This window comes from Triticum aestivum, chromosome 7B (genome assembly GCF_018294505.1).
Source record: "Triticum aestivum cultivar Chinese Spring chromosome 7B, IWGSC CS RefSeq v2.1, whole genome shotgun sequence".
In the NCBI taxonomy this organism is placed as follows: Eukaryota; Viridiplantae; Streptophyta; class Magnoliopsida; order Poales; family Poaceae; genus Triticum; species Triticum aestivum.
This window is the reverse complement of record NC_057813.1, coordinates 370,385,061-370,399,592: the sequence shown is the minus strand read 5'-3', so window position 1 is coordinate 370,399,592 and position 14,532 is coordinate 370,385,061. Positions and strand designations below refer to the sequence as shown.

General features: G+C 46.2%; 1 protein-coding gene across 1 annotated transcript; it reads left to right on the top strand.

Moving 5' to 3' along the window:
• Nucleotides 1-6,723: 6,723 nt before the first annotated feature.
• Nucleotides 6,724-10,020, top strand: LOC123159944 (mitogen-activated protein kinase 2). The gene is made up of 6 exons (XM_044577751.1): nt 6,724-7,216; nt 7,565-7,694; nt 8,083-8,220; nt 8,317-8,649; nt 9,047-9,230; nt 9,437-10,020. Exons 1-6 carry the CDS (start codon nt 7,029-7,031, stop codon nt 9,607-9,609), a joined length of 1,146 nt encoding a protein of 381 aa, XP_044433686.1. The 5' UTR covers nt 6,724-7,028; the 3' UTR covers nt 9,610-10,020.
• The last annotated feature ends 4,512 nt before the right edge of the window (nt 10,021-14,532 follow it).

Genomic DNA, 14,532 nt, shown 5'->3' with positions numbered 1-14,532 from the left:
AGTGTAGTTCCTTGCTTGCGAGTACTTTGGATGAGTACTCACGGTTGCTTTCTCCCCCCTTTTTCCCCTTTCATTTCTTTCTGGTTGTCGCAACCAGATGCTGGAGTCCAGGAGCCAGGAGCCAGCGTCGATGACGACTACTACATTGGAGGTGCCTACTACTACGTGCAGGCTGACGACGACGTCCAAGAGTAGTTTAGGAGGATCCCAGGCAGGAGGCCTGCGCCTCTTTCGATCTGTATCCCAGTTTGTGCTAGCCTTCTTAAGGCAAACTTGTTTAACTTATGTCTGTACTCAGATATTGTTGCTTCCGCTGACTCGTCTATGATCGAGCACTTGTATTCGAGCCCTCGAGGCCCCTGGCTTGTATTATGATGCTTGTATGACTTATTTTATTTGTAGAGTTGTGTTGTGATATCTTCCCGTGAGTCCCTGATCTTGATCGTACACATTTGCGTGCATGATTAGTGTACGATTGAATCGGGGGCGTCACAGATAGGACTAGCTATACCCCCTTTTATTCTGGCATTCTGCAGTTCAGTCCATCGATATTGCCTGTTTACACATATACCCATGCATAGGTAGTGTAAAACTTTGCTTGCCAGTACTTTGGATGAGTAATCACGGTTGTTTTGCTCCCTCTTTTCCCCCCTCTTTCCTTTCTTCTCGGATGCCGCAACCAGACGTTGGAGCCCAGGATCCTGACGCCATCGTCGACGGCGACTCTTACTACTATGTGCGGCCGTTAACGACGACCAGGAGTAGTTAGAAGGATCCCAGGCAGGAGGCATGTGCCTCTTTCAATTTGTATCCCAGTTTGTGCTAGCCATCTTATGGCAACTTGTTTAACTTATGTCTGTACTCAGATATTGTTGCTTCCACTGACTCGTTTATGTTCGAGCACTTATATTCGAGCCCTCGAGGCCCCTGGCTTGTAATATGATGCTTCTATGACTTATTTTACTTTTAGAGTTGTGTTATGATATCTTCCCGTGAGTCCCTGATCTTGATCGTACACATTTGCGTGCATTATTAGTGTATGATTGAACTGGGGGCGTCACAGTATCATAGCCGATGATATCATGCACTCGAAAATAGCAAGTATGCTGATGTGGCAAAGAATAATTAAAGAAGATAGAGAGGGTTATAATAACATATAGGTAGATGCCGTATCATGTTAAATGCGATGCTAATTTGTGTCATGCATGCCAGTAAATATGACCATATATGATACTACTCTATATATTATACTATGCAGTATATATAGTTAAAGGTAGTATCATACACTGGCATCATATATATATATGCATGATACTAGTATATGACACTCTGTACTATGAGTAGCCTAAGTATAGCCTAACTAAAACACCCACATGTAGTTGTAGTAGGGTTTTTGACTTTATATGCACTAAAATGCAAGGTAAGTGCAAAGAATGACTTAAACATAGCAGACAAGACCTGAAATGGGCCGAAAAATCAAACCAAGGGTATATCCGCGATTGTTTACCATGATTATTTTTTCGAGGCAGAACGATGTACTAACTGACGATTTGGAGTCCGAAGAGTATTTATGGAGGCTTTTCTGTCACACACAAGGTGTCACAGTTCTTGTGTGAAGTACTGCTTGAGCTTCTACAAATATTGTACTGTCCTGGGAAAACGATAACCTAAATATGCTAGTAAAAGGAGGATTTAAAGGTGTCTACTAAGTAACTAATAAAAGTAAATAACAAGAGCTTAAAATGTGAATGTTGTTTCCTGAAATGAAGAGATTGGGTGCGGAGAGATTGTAGCTCATGCCAAGAATATATGAATTGTGCCAGTGCGATGGCAATACCAATTATCTTGTATTGTACTCATAGTATTTGATATAAACTTTCCATAGGCGGTTCTCCCTAGAGTCATGAAACTCCTCCATTAGGGGTTACATTTCATTCCATGGTCCCGCTTCTTCGTTGCCAGAGAGTAGTCGTTTCCATAGTTAAGGCCATAAAACTAGAACCAAGCATTAAGTTCAATGGATCACCGTTATCTCATATTGTCTTTGGTTCTCACAGATATCTCCACCTGTCACCTCAGAGGTCACAGAGTTCCTAAACAATATGTGTTACCTGTGTAGATCTTGAGATCATGTTGCCTGGGCCCTTAAATTGGACAACATGCATAGAGTTCACCACAGTATAACGACATACTAAATAGATCATACTACTATGAATTCAAATGATGAAATATAGGATAGGCACATATCAATCTTACCACTTACCTACATCTCCCACACCTATGGGAATTACTCACACGTCATAAGAGGGGAATCAATCACAACAGAGAGAAAAACCATGAAAACCATATCTCAGATGAATGGAGTAGAGATTACAAATTCCAATCCCTCTTACAATAGTGAAGGAGGTGATGATGATGATGATGGAGATGGAAGGACCAAAAACTACAATGATCTTCTTGAGTTCTCCGGATCCTCTCTTCTCCTATTCTGGATGGTGTGGCGATGGCTAGGGTTCTCCTCCCCTCGTGGTACCTTCATGAAAGTTGCTTGTATAGATGAGGAGGGGCTGTGGGCACTCCAAATGACCGCTCAAATAGGCGCGTGCGGTCGTATTGAACGCCATCTTTCACTCTGGTGCAACTGTTGATGATGCTCTCTTCAGGAAGTTGCTCCAATTAGCTTTGCAGCAATCTCCTTTCGTTTCCTTCCAAATATGATATTTTCTTCCATCCAAAGTACAAAGTAGATTTTCCTCTCTTTTATTGGATTAGCATTAGAAATCTCTGAAGAATAACGAAAATCCAATGAAACCAAATGGAAATCACTATGAAAAACATCGTAAATTCTTGAGCCATCAGCTGGCCACCCGGTGTCGTGGCCCCTACCTTGCAATGAGATGGATAATGATCTACATGGCTCTCCATGTCGTGTTTGCACCAGCCAACTAGCCCGGGCAATGTGAATTTCTCCTTGGATGCGGCGGCTACAAACCAACCTAATGAGCGCCTGGCATGGTGGACATACCCGAAGACTGCAACACCTCTAGTCAGACACAACGATGGGACATGATGCAATAGGACAACACTAAACACTATGTAGTAATTGGGTAGGCCCTAACAGAAAGAAGCCAAACAACAACATCGTTCCCATCAGCAGCCATGAACATCACACCTTCACAAGTCAACATGGACCAACTTTCACCATCCCTTTAACGTCGACCACACCAAACGTAAATGGGAACAAGCATTAGCCACTGTTGTGGACAAATTAGCACGACTAAATTGTTTTGAACTGGCGAGATGCTTAAACTTCAACGCTCGGCCAATTTTATTCACCATGGACAACCATCACGACACGATGAACCAACAAACTGGCAACCAACGCATTAGAGCAACCCCAAGGCCAAATCCCATCACCGTATCGGTTCATACCATTAAAGTCAATGCAACCCCGAAGCTAAAGCCCATCACCATTAAGGCTAGCACCTATATAAACCCCCATCGGACTATTGCAGCGACAAGAAACGTGCCACGGCCAAAACCATCGCCGCCATTTAAAACTCGTTGCCAAATAGACAACAAAGATGAACAGAGAAACCGTGTGTCTTGCGGTGGCACGATGAAAGGAAAAAGATGCCAAACAGAAGAGAACATGTCCACGAACAATGGAAGAAAGGAGCTACCCACCTAAGATAGACACGACACATCGACAGACGTTGAACTACACGCTTTTAGACGCCATAGAACAGAGGAGGTTGCACATCCATGCTTGAAGGCAGAGGCTGGAAGCGTGCGGGAAGGGAGAGATTGGGGACGTGTTCGACCGTCATGATGGGAACGGGAAAAGAGCGCTCCAGAGCATGAGCTACGAAGCGATGTGAGAGGTAGGCCAATGTGTGTGGTGACCGACGTGCGGCATAAAACAACGGACTTATAGGAAAACATATCTGCCTTAAGAAAAAGACCGAACAACCCTTGGGGCTGCATTCAGATGTGTGGAGGTGTTGGCCAGCCAACATCCCGCCATCGCAACCCCTGGCTGAATGGCCCTTGTGGGCCGCTAACTCATTGTTGCGGCTCCAGGCCAAATGGCCCTCGTGGGCGACTAACTCACTGCCGCGACCCCTTGCCGGATGGCCCTCTCCAACCACCCGACTGTCGCATGTTGAGTCGGTTGACCGTGCGTGCCCGGCTTGCGTGCGCGACACAACATGCAAGGAGCAAACAATGGTGACAGCCTGGCCCGACTCGCGTGAGCGAAACGGCTGACGCGGTCACTTGTTTGACTTACTGCTTCCGTGATTGACCCCCAGTGGCTCGTTGCCATTTGGATAGAGCCAAATAAGAAACAAATATAGTGTACCTCTAGTGGGCCACTTTTCTGTCCTCCATTAATTCGGGACCGAAGCACTACAGTCTAAAAGGTTTTTGGTTCACCTTCAAGGATCCACAACCACCGAGATACACCCGAGTGAATTGCAGTTGTGGTGCGCCTCCAATGAGCCACCAACTGGACACCGAACCGCTTGGGGGCCGAAGGCCATACTCTCTGTTCTAGTCCTGACACGAATTTGGAGGGTATTCTCCGAGAGCGACTCCAGGTAGACTGAACCAGTCGGGAAACCATATATCACTATGGAATTTAGTCAGAACTTATGACATGAACTATGGGGCTGTTTGGATGGCAACCGACACACGCCTTACCAAAATATAAGTGTTGACCCAAATCATGAGTGTCTGTTTGGTTGGATGCCAAATTTTCTAACCAACGACAAAATTTTGACCGTAGTTCACTTTTTACGCCAACTCCAGAGCGAATCAGCAACGGCGAATTCGATTGCCAATTATTTGACTCGCCTCGATTTGGTGTGGCTGGCCATGGCGCCATCCAAATGAGCCCTAAAGAACCTCTACAATAAAGGTGGTTGAGCACATGAATGAATGCAGAGGCAGACAGACGATACACCCTGCTTCTCGATAAAATTAACATATGTTCAAAATCTTGAGCGCATATTCAGATTTCATAGTCGGATTTCAAATGTGAGTGACCATGTGTCTAAAGTGACATATCAACACGGAATCCACTATATCACATCTATTCAACATACATAAATATTACTCATGGCGGTAACCAACGAATGACCACCTGCAGGAAACTGAGAATTCACTTAACTTCATATATTTACCGCAAATAATGTTGTAATCAAATTTAAGTTTCACCGACAGGTTTTCTTCCTATAACCGAAGATCAACCATGCATGGAAATTTACAAAAACAACCTAACTTTGCATACTTCTTTTAGATAAGGAGGAAGACCCCCGGCCTCTGCATCTGGACGATGCATACAACCATTTTTATTAATTATTAACACGAGACCTTACAAAGTCATACAACAGTAAGACTAAAGCCACCGTCTAAGCAACATCTGTCGCTACTCCTATCTAGTTGATGAAGGGACGCTGATAGTCCGGGCCTAATACCAAACAGACCTCGCAGCCAAACCTAACATCTAAGACCCGAGGTCCCAACCAGGACGCCTGCAGGGTATGGGAACCCACCAGTCCGGCGTGCTCCTCAACCAGGACGCATGCCGGGTATGAGGCCGCCGCAGCCACCTGCCACCAATCCATCTTCAGAGCTATACTACTGCATCTACCTTGCCCGGTCTAGCTGCCGCCGACGCCACCGCGATGCCAGACAGCGTCACCCTCCTATGCGAGTCCATCTCCGCGCATCAGCCACCGAGTCTCCACTACGCCACGCCGCCGAGATCCGCCGTCATCAATGGGCAAGATAAATCACCACTCCTCCTCTTATCCCCACCAACCAGCACTTGCTCCAAAATGATGCCCCCGGGAGGGAGAACGATACCGAAAGCGTCGTCATCGTCCGATTTGGTAGACCCAGATCTAGGGTTTCCCCCGGAACTTCCCGATCAGGTTGACGTGACCTGGAACGACGATGCCTCAAGAAGGGAACGACGTCCACGACGCTGCCATCGTCCGCCAAGACCGCAGTCGGGCGCGATTTTCACCGAAAGCCATGTCGTCCTGATCTCACGGCTGGCTGGAACCGAGCGGAACCTCGCCATGAAGACGTATGGTGCCATCGAAAAGCCGGTTGAGGACCTCCGGCCGCCCTACCCCGGCCCCATCACGCGCCGCCAGCCGGCCATAGCCGAACCACAACGGATCTGGCTGGGACGCCAGATCCACGGCCATCGCCGCCGCCAATCGCATAGCGGAGAATCCCACCGGAGGACCTCGCCAGCCCTGGATTCGCCGCACAGCCATGACGCCGCCATGGCTACCGCGCGAAGACCCCGCACGAGGTGCCCCAACCGCCTGATGGGAGATCCATCGCTTCCCTCCTGCCCTAGCCCTTTAGGCGTCGGGCGCCGCCACCACCGCGGCCAGTGCCGGCGGCAACGATCTGCCTAGTGGGAAGGCTGGCGGTGCGAGGAGTTAGGTCCCCTAGCGTCGCCCTGGGTGGCGGCGCGAGGGTGCCTCGACGGTAACTTTGCATACTTAACGTAATTTCAAAAAATAAAATGAATTCCATGGGCTAGGTTCCGCAGGTAAGATCAGCCAGGTGTCACAGAAATGTCATATCAGCCGGGCAAAAAGAACTACTACAACAAAAGAAATCAAAGGACAGCGACCACTATAGCCGAGAAGAAAGAAAACCAGGTAGTACTGTATGCAAGAAAGAAGCAAAGCAGGCTGCTGCCATGCACAAGGGAAGGGAAGGAAAGAGAAGTGAAGGCTCAAGGGGAGGGGGGCGAGAAAAGGGAGGCGGGAATAGTCCGGAGCAGCAAGCCAACCAACTCCTCGCCGGATCACGGGCATTTTCCCTCCAAAAAGCTTCCTCTCCTCCTTTTTCCCCTTTTGCCCAACGCTCTTATCTCCTCCCTCGTCCATCCAACCAAGCTAGCAATCTCTCTCTCTCTCATCCTCCACGCGGCGCGCGGTTCTTTCTTTCTTGGCTAGCTCCTCGATCAAGGTGTTCGCGCTCAGGCGTGCGGGTCGATGCGCATGGAGGGTGGAGGCGCCGGGGCAGGAGGAGGAGGCCTCGGCGGCGAGGCGCAGATCAAGGGCACGCTCACCCACGGCGGCAGGTACGTGCAGTACAACGTCTACGGGAACCTCTTTGAGGTCTCTGCTAAGTACGTCCCGCCCATCCGACCTGTCGGCCGCGGCGCCTGCGGCATCATCTGGTACGTACGTCATGCGCTGCATCTGCTCGCGTATATTCCTCAGTTACCTCATAATATGGATTGCTTTGCTCGATCAGCTGACTGCGATCCTGTTGCAAGTTCGCTATAGCATATACGACTGAAAGTGGGTCTTGATTAAAGCTACAAATTACCATAGCCTAGCGTATATATAGTATTAAACCGTAAAAGCTTTCTCTAATGGACCAGTACTAGTTACAGTAATTGTTATGGTATATGGCTATATTTAACAGAAAAAATAGCTTCTCAATACTAAAAGGAAACAAGAGCTGTTTCTAGTTGATTTTGAGCCTCTGGTGACAAATTCTTTTCTGTGATCTTCTTCTTCAGTGCTGCTGTAAATGCACAGACTCGTGAGGAGGTCGCTATCAAGAAGATTGGTAATGCGTTTGACAACCAGATCGATGCCAAACGCACTTTGCGAGAAGTAAAGCTGCTTCGCCACATGAATCATGAGAATGTGAGCCATCTTTCCTTCTCTCTCATGTGCCTTCTTGTGATAAACCTCTGTGGGTCACATGCTCATATCTGAAATGTTTTGTGATTTCTATTTGACCATGATTAACTCTGTAGTTTATAGCAAAGGTAAGCCGTCCTGAGGAGATCTGCCGGAAATTCTGGTGATTCTCTTTCAAAGCCAGAATCGCCTGTCATTATTTAGTTACTATACAGATGACATGTGTGACAAAAGTTGAAGTTCCCTACCTGTGCTACTGTGTTTAAACTTTTAACTATCTTGCAACATAAGTCCGCGTGATGTTGATTATCTCCACTTATGATGTCGAAAATATATATGGTGTGACCCTGAATTTGGTGGTATGATCATGACAAAATCTGACTTTTGGCAGGTGATTTCAATAAAGGACATCATACGCCCAACAAGGCGGGAGAACTTCAACGATGTTTACATTGTCTACGAACTGATGGACACTGATCTTCACCACCTTCTAAGATCAAACCAGCCACTCACAGATGATCACTGTCAGGTATGTACATTGTTCTTTCCATCATCCCATCAGCATCAGCCCAAACATTCCACAATTGGTCAGCTTTCCTTTCACCTTAACATTTTCATGATGCAGTATTTTCTCTACCAAGTGCTCCGAGGATTGAAGTATGTGCATTCAGCAAAGGTCTTGCACCGGGACCTCAGGCCGAGCAACCTGCTGCTCAATGCCAAGTGTGAACTCAAGATTGGAGATTTTGGCTTGGCTAGGACCACCACTGAGACTGACTTCATGATGGAGTATGTTGTTACTCGGTGGTACAGGGCGCCGGAGCTCCTGCTCAACTGCTCGGAGTATACTGCAGCAATTGATATCTGGTCAGTGGGTTGCATCCTCGGTGAGATTGCTATGAGGGAGCCACTGTTTCCTGGAAAAGATTATGTTCATCAGCTGAGGCTAATTACTGAGGTATGGCCACTCACTACTACACGAGTCAAGATTTTGTTTTTTCCCTTCTGTTTCTTTTTTCTTCTTTTTGTATATTCTCCTGCTCTCTTTTTGCCTCGGAGTCTGACACTATGATTGTCAGTTCTGATTTAGCATAGGTTCCAACTGCTATGATTTTTCCATGCTTATATCTCTTGGATTACTAACTCAATTAGCACAAGTACACCACATAGGTTGAAGCTTACACTGGTATCTGGTGTAGCATGATACTTCATGCATATGCCTTCATTCAGACTAATGTTTTGGTCCAAGCATGTGATTATTCTAGATGCACTAACATCTCTTGTTCTACTAAATGGAAATGTCTAATGAATCTTCTTGACGCTGTTTGTAATCCTGATTCATTCTTGATCCAAAGCTGATAGGCTCACCAGATGACACGAGCCTTGGGTTTCTTCGAAGTGATAATGCCCGCAGATACGTGAGGTCTCTTCCTCAATACCCGAAACAGCATTTTGGTTCACGGTTCCCCAGTATGTCCACTGGCGCCATGGATTTGCTTGAGAGGATGCTCGTATTTGATCCGAGCAAGAGGATTACTGGTAATCTTGCAGCATAGCGTGATCTTGCTTAATTGCAAAATGACAAATTTAATAATGTGAACCATCATTTCAGAATCGTGTGTGAATCATTAAAACCAAGTTGAAATGACACTTCTTACGATAATTAAACCGTTAATGTAAGAAATATTACGAGGAACTTTCTCTTGGAAGTATAACCTTTACTTATTTTCTTGGTGGCTTCGCAGTTGATGAGGCTCTATGCCATCCTTATTTAGCATCCCTTCATGAGATAAATGATGAACCTGTCTGCCCAGCGCCTTTCAGCTTCGACTTCGAGCAGCCATCATTTACTGAGGAAGATATCAAAGAACTCATTTGGAGGGAGGCTCTCAAGTTCAACCCGGAACCAATTCACTGAAAAGTTCCCAATGTAGAAAAAGAAGCAATTTCAAATGGCAAATCTATCAGCTCCGTGGGAAAATACATGAGCTGACAGCACGATGTACAGAGTAATGAGTGATCACGTCTCAGCATCTTGTCATACGGCTTTGTTGATGACACCATGACTTCGAAAACCTGGAAATTTAGGAAACATGAACGCTTGATCAATAATTTGTTAGCCAAAAAAAGTGGGGCCATTATCTGTATCATGTCAGGTTGTATCTACCCCCTTTTTGTTGTATGCTTAACAAGACCTGAGTTATGGACTATGGTATTACAGCTTCCGGCCACTCTCCGGTCGTCAGTGTTGTTCACCATCCAACAGATGTTACTTATTATTATTGTGTTCTAAACCCTGCAATCAATATACATGTAGTCTATTGTGTCCCGGATACACCTAAGAAAGTTGTCGATTGTGCAGTTGCACTAGTTTGACCAAGAGATTGATAATTTGAATGATATAAGTATTTTTGTATTTTTGGAATAAATAAAACTAGGAAAATAGAAGTGTACAAAATGAGGTTTTAATTGTTCACTAGTGGCAACTCGCAACATTAATAACTTCATTAACATATATGATATAACCTCACAAAATGTGGTAAAGGATCACATCCAAATTTCTTGCTTTATTGGATGAAAATAGGATGAGACCCCATAAACATGGTAAAAAGTCACACCCAATGTCTTTCTAATCTAGATCTAATGGGCACGCCATTGTCAATTGTGCAGTTGCACTAGTTTGACCAAGAGATTGATAATTTGAATGATATAAGTATTTTTGTATTTTTGGAATAAATAAAACTAGGAAAATAGAAGTGTACAAAATGAGGTTTTAATTGTTCACTAGTGGCAACTCGCAACATTAATAACTTCATTAACATATATGATATAACCTCACAAAATGTGCTAAAGGATCACATCCAAATTTCTTGCTTTATTGGATGAAAATAGGATGAGACCCCATAAACATGGTAAAAAGTCACACCCAATGTCTTTCTAATCTAGATCTAATGGGCACGCCATTGTCACCTGAGGTGTCTCCCAAAACAATTTACTAAACAATCGCCATATGATCTCATGGTTCTCAAAGTTCAATACACAATATGAATAAGATTCAATCCAAGATAAAGAAATTCATAATCAGAGATACATCATATAGTTTACCTGCATTAATAATGCCCAAGGTCAAAATCGTGTTCGGCAGCTCATGAGAGAGAGACAGAGAGAGAGAGAGAGAGAGAGAGAGAGATGACATGTAGCTACTACTTACAAATCTTAGCCCCTAGTATTGACTAATACTCTTGCATCGTCATGCAACAAGGGTCGATGGAGAGGTCCAACACAACTATTCTCCCCTTCGACAGAGTGGTAGAACAGGGTCAGATTAGACCACCTCGGAACGTGTTGAGGCGGCGGCGGAAAAATAGCGAGGGGGCGAGATATAAGTTACCGGGAAGAAGAGGTGGCGAGATAGAGTTAGGCGGGCCCCACACGCACCCTAGAATCCAAGCATGTGGACCCCTGGGGCCTCCCACTTGTTGGTCTTCCCACCGTGTTGCCTCCTCGCTAAAAATCGTCTCCATGTTTTTTCCTGATTTTTCATATCTTTGTAAAAAAACTCATTTTCTGTTAAGCCAAACCAGTGACTAGTACTCTGACACTTCATTATTATGTTAATCTAGAAAAATGATAGATGCATATATGGCATGAATATAGCATGAACCGTTACAAAAATTATGGATGCGTTTAGGGTGTACCGTTGTGTCCATTGGGCCACTTGGTAGATGACACAATCGAGGTCCTTGTGGTCCTAAAACTGTTAATTCAAAGACTGCATCGATGTAGATGTATGATTAGACACAATCAAGATCCCTTTTTTTGCTCTCAGAGTAGCTTAGGACCATTGGTCGTGAACTCGTGCATGCACTCAAGGAGAGGAGGGCTTAGTAGCTACTCTACCAGTATAGGTGCCTGTTAGTTTGGTCTTGAGCTTCGGCTCTAGGCCCCTAGAAGAACAAGTGCAAATAAACAACAAACTTCTACCCTAGGCTTGAGAGAAGCTCTTCTCTTAATTGCACTATAAAGCAGAAAGCACATCCACAGGTTCTTCCCCCTCCCTCCACTAGAATTGCAACTATTCCCCATAGATATGATCTACAGTGGCACCGCAATTACCAAAAAAACTACAACTATGTTATATACTCGTCTCCATTTGGAGAATCTCTCTCCCCACACACCCACCCGCATCTCATCCCCCTCTCTCCTCGCCAGGAAAAAGTGACGAGTGGCTAGGGATTTATTTCCTTGTTATCGTCTGCCTTTGAACTCCGCCTATGTTGTCTCAACATAGCCGGTCCCAAGCCCGGGTAAAGGAGGAGGGTTGTGATAGGCTTGGCGAGCCAACGTAAAAACTCAGCCACTCTTATGGAGATGAAACCCAAAAGATTTTCGTTGGGGCGTAACCCTCTCAGCGACGCGCCACATCGGAACCCGAGTGTGGTGGAAAATGGGCAAGGGCCGGGCCGTCACCCCCCAAGTGGCGCGCCGTATCTTGATCTGGATACGGTGGCAAGTGAGCGAGGATCGGGTCGTCGCATCCTTAGTGGCGCGCTACATCGGCGCCCGGATGTAGTGGAAAATGAGCAAGGGTCTTCGCATTTGACTCGATGAGTGCAAAGGGTAAGGAAGCTAGCCGAGCCTAGAAGGATTCGCTTAGGTAGCTGGAACGTAGGGTCTCTGACAGGGAAGCTTCGGGAGCTAGTTGATGCAGCAGTGAGGAGAGGTGTTGATATCCTTTGCGTCCAAGAAACCAAATGGAGAGGACAGAAGGCGAAGGAGGTGGAGGATACCGGCTTCAAGCTGTGGTACACGGGGACGGCTGCAAACAGAAATGGCGTAGGCATCTTGATCAACAAGAGCCTCAAGTATGGAGTGGTAGACGTCAGGAGACGTGGGGACCGGATTATCCTGGTCAAGCTGGTAGCTGAGGACTTGGTTCTCAATGTTATCAGCGCATATGCCCCGCAAGTAGGCCACAATGAGAACACCAAGAGGGAGTTCTGGGAAGGCTTGGAAGACATGGTTAGGAGTGTACCGATTGGTGAGAAGCTCTTCATAGGAGGAGACCTCAATGGCCACGTGGGTACATCTAACACAGGTTTTGAAGGGGCGCATGGGGGCTTTGGCTATGGCATCAGGAATCAAGAAGGAGAAGATGTCTTAAGCTTTGCTCTAGCCTACAACATGATTGTAGCTAACACCCTCTTTAGAAAGAGAGAATCACATCTGGTGACTTTTAGTAGTGGCCAACACTCTAGCCAGATTGATTTCATCCTCTCGAGAAGAGAAGATAGGCGTGCGTGCCTAGACTGTAAGGTGATACCTGGGGAGAGTGTTGTACCCCAGCATAAGCTGGTGGTTGCTGACTTCCGCTTTCGGATTCGTGTCCAGCGGGATAAGCGTGCCAAGGTCGCTAGAACGAAGTGGTGGAAGCTCAAGGGGGAGGTAGCTCAGGTGTTCAAGGAGAGGGTATTTAAGGAGGGCCCTTGGGAGGAAGGAGGGGATGCGGACAATGTGTGGATGAAGATGGCGACTTGCATTCGTAAGGTGGCCTCGGAGGAGTTTGGAGTGTCCAGGGGAAGGAGAAGCGAAGATAAGGATACCTGGTGGTGGAATGATGATGTCCAGAAGGCGCTTAAAGAGAAGAAAGATTGCTTCAGACGCCTATACCTGGATAGGAGTGCAGACAACATAGAGAAGTACAAGATGGCGAAGAAGGCCGCAAAGCGAGCTGTTGGTGAAGCAAGGGGTCGGGCATATGAGGACCTCTACCAACGGTTAGGCACGAAGGAAGGTGAAAGGGACATCTATAAGATGGCTAAGATCCGGGAGAGGAAGACGAGGGATATTGGCCAAGTCAAATGCATCAAGGACGGAGCAGGCCAACTCTTGGTGAAGGACGAAGAGATTAAGCATAGATGGCGGGAGTACTTCGACAAGCTGTTCAATGGGGAGAATGAGAGTTCTACCATTGAACTGAATGACTCCTTTGATGAGACCAGCATGCGTTTTGTGCGGCGCATCCAGGAGTCTGAGGTGAAGGAGGCTTTAAAAAGGATGAAAGGAGGCAAGGCGATGGGCCCTGATTGTATCCCCATTGAGGTGTGGAAAGGTCTCGGGGACATAGCGATAGTATGGCTAACCAAGCTTTTCAACCTCATTTTTCGGGCAAACAAGATGCCAGAAGAATGGAGACGGAGTATATTAGTACCAATCTTCAAGAACAAGGGGGATGTTCAGAGTTGTACTAATTACCGTGGAATTAAGCTGATGAGCCATACAATGAAGCTATGGGAGAGAGTCATTGAGCACCGCTTAAGAAGAATGACAAGCGTGACCAAAAATCAGTTTGGTTTCATGCCTGGGAGGTCGACCATGGAAGCCATTTTCTTGGTACGACAACTTATGGAGAGATATAGGGAGCATAAGAAGGACTTGCATATGGTGTTCATTGACTTGGAGAAGGCCTATGATAAGATACCGCGGAATGTCATGTGGTGGGCCTTGGAGAAACACAAAGTCCCAGCAAAGTACATTACCCTCATCAAGGACATGTACAATAATGTTGTGACAAGTGTTCGAACAAGTGATGTCGACACCGATGACTTCCCGATTAAGATAGGACTGCATCAGGGGTCAGCTTTGAGCCCTTATCTTTTTGCATTGGTGATGGATGAGGTCACAAGGGGTATACAAGGAGATATCCCATGGTGTATGCTCTTTGCGGATGATGTGGTGCTAGTTGACGATAGTCGGACGGGGGTAAATAGGAAGTTAGAGTTATGGAGACAAACCTTGGAATCGAAAGGGTTTAGGCTTAGTAGAACTAAAACCGAGTACA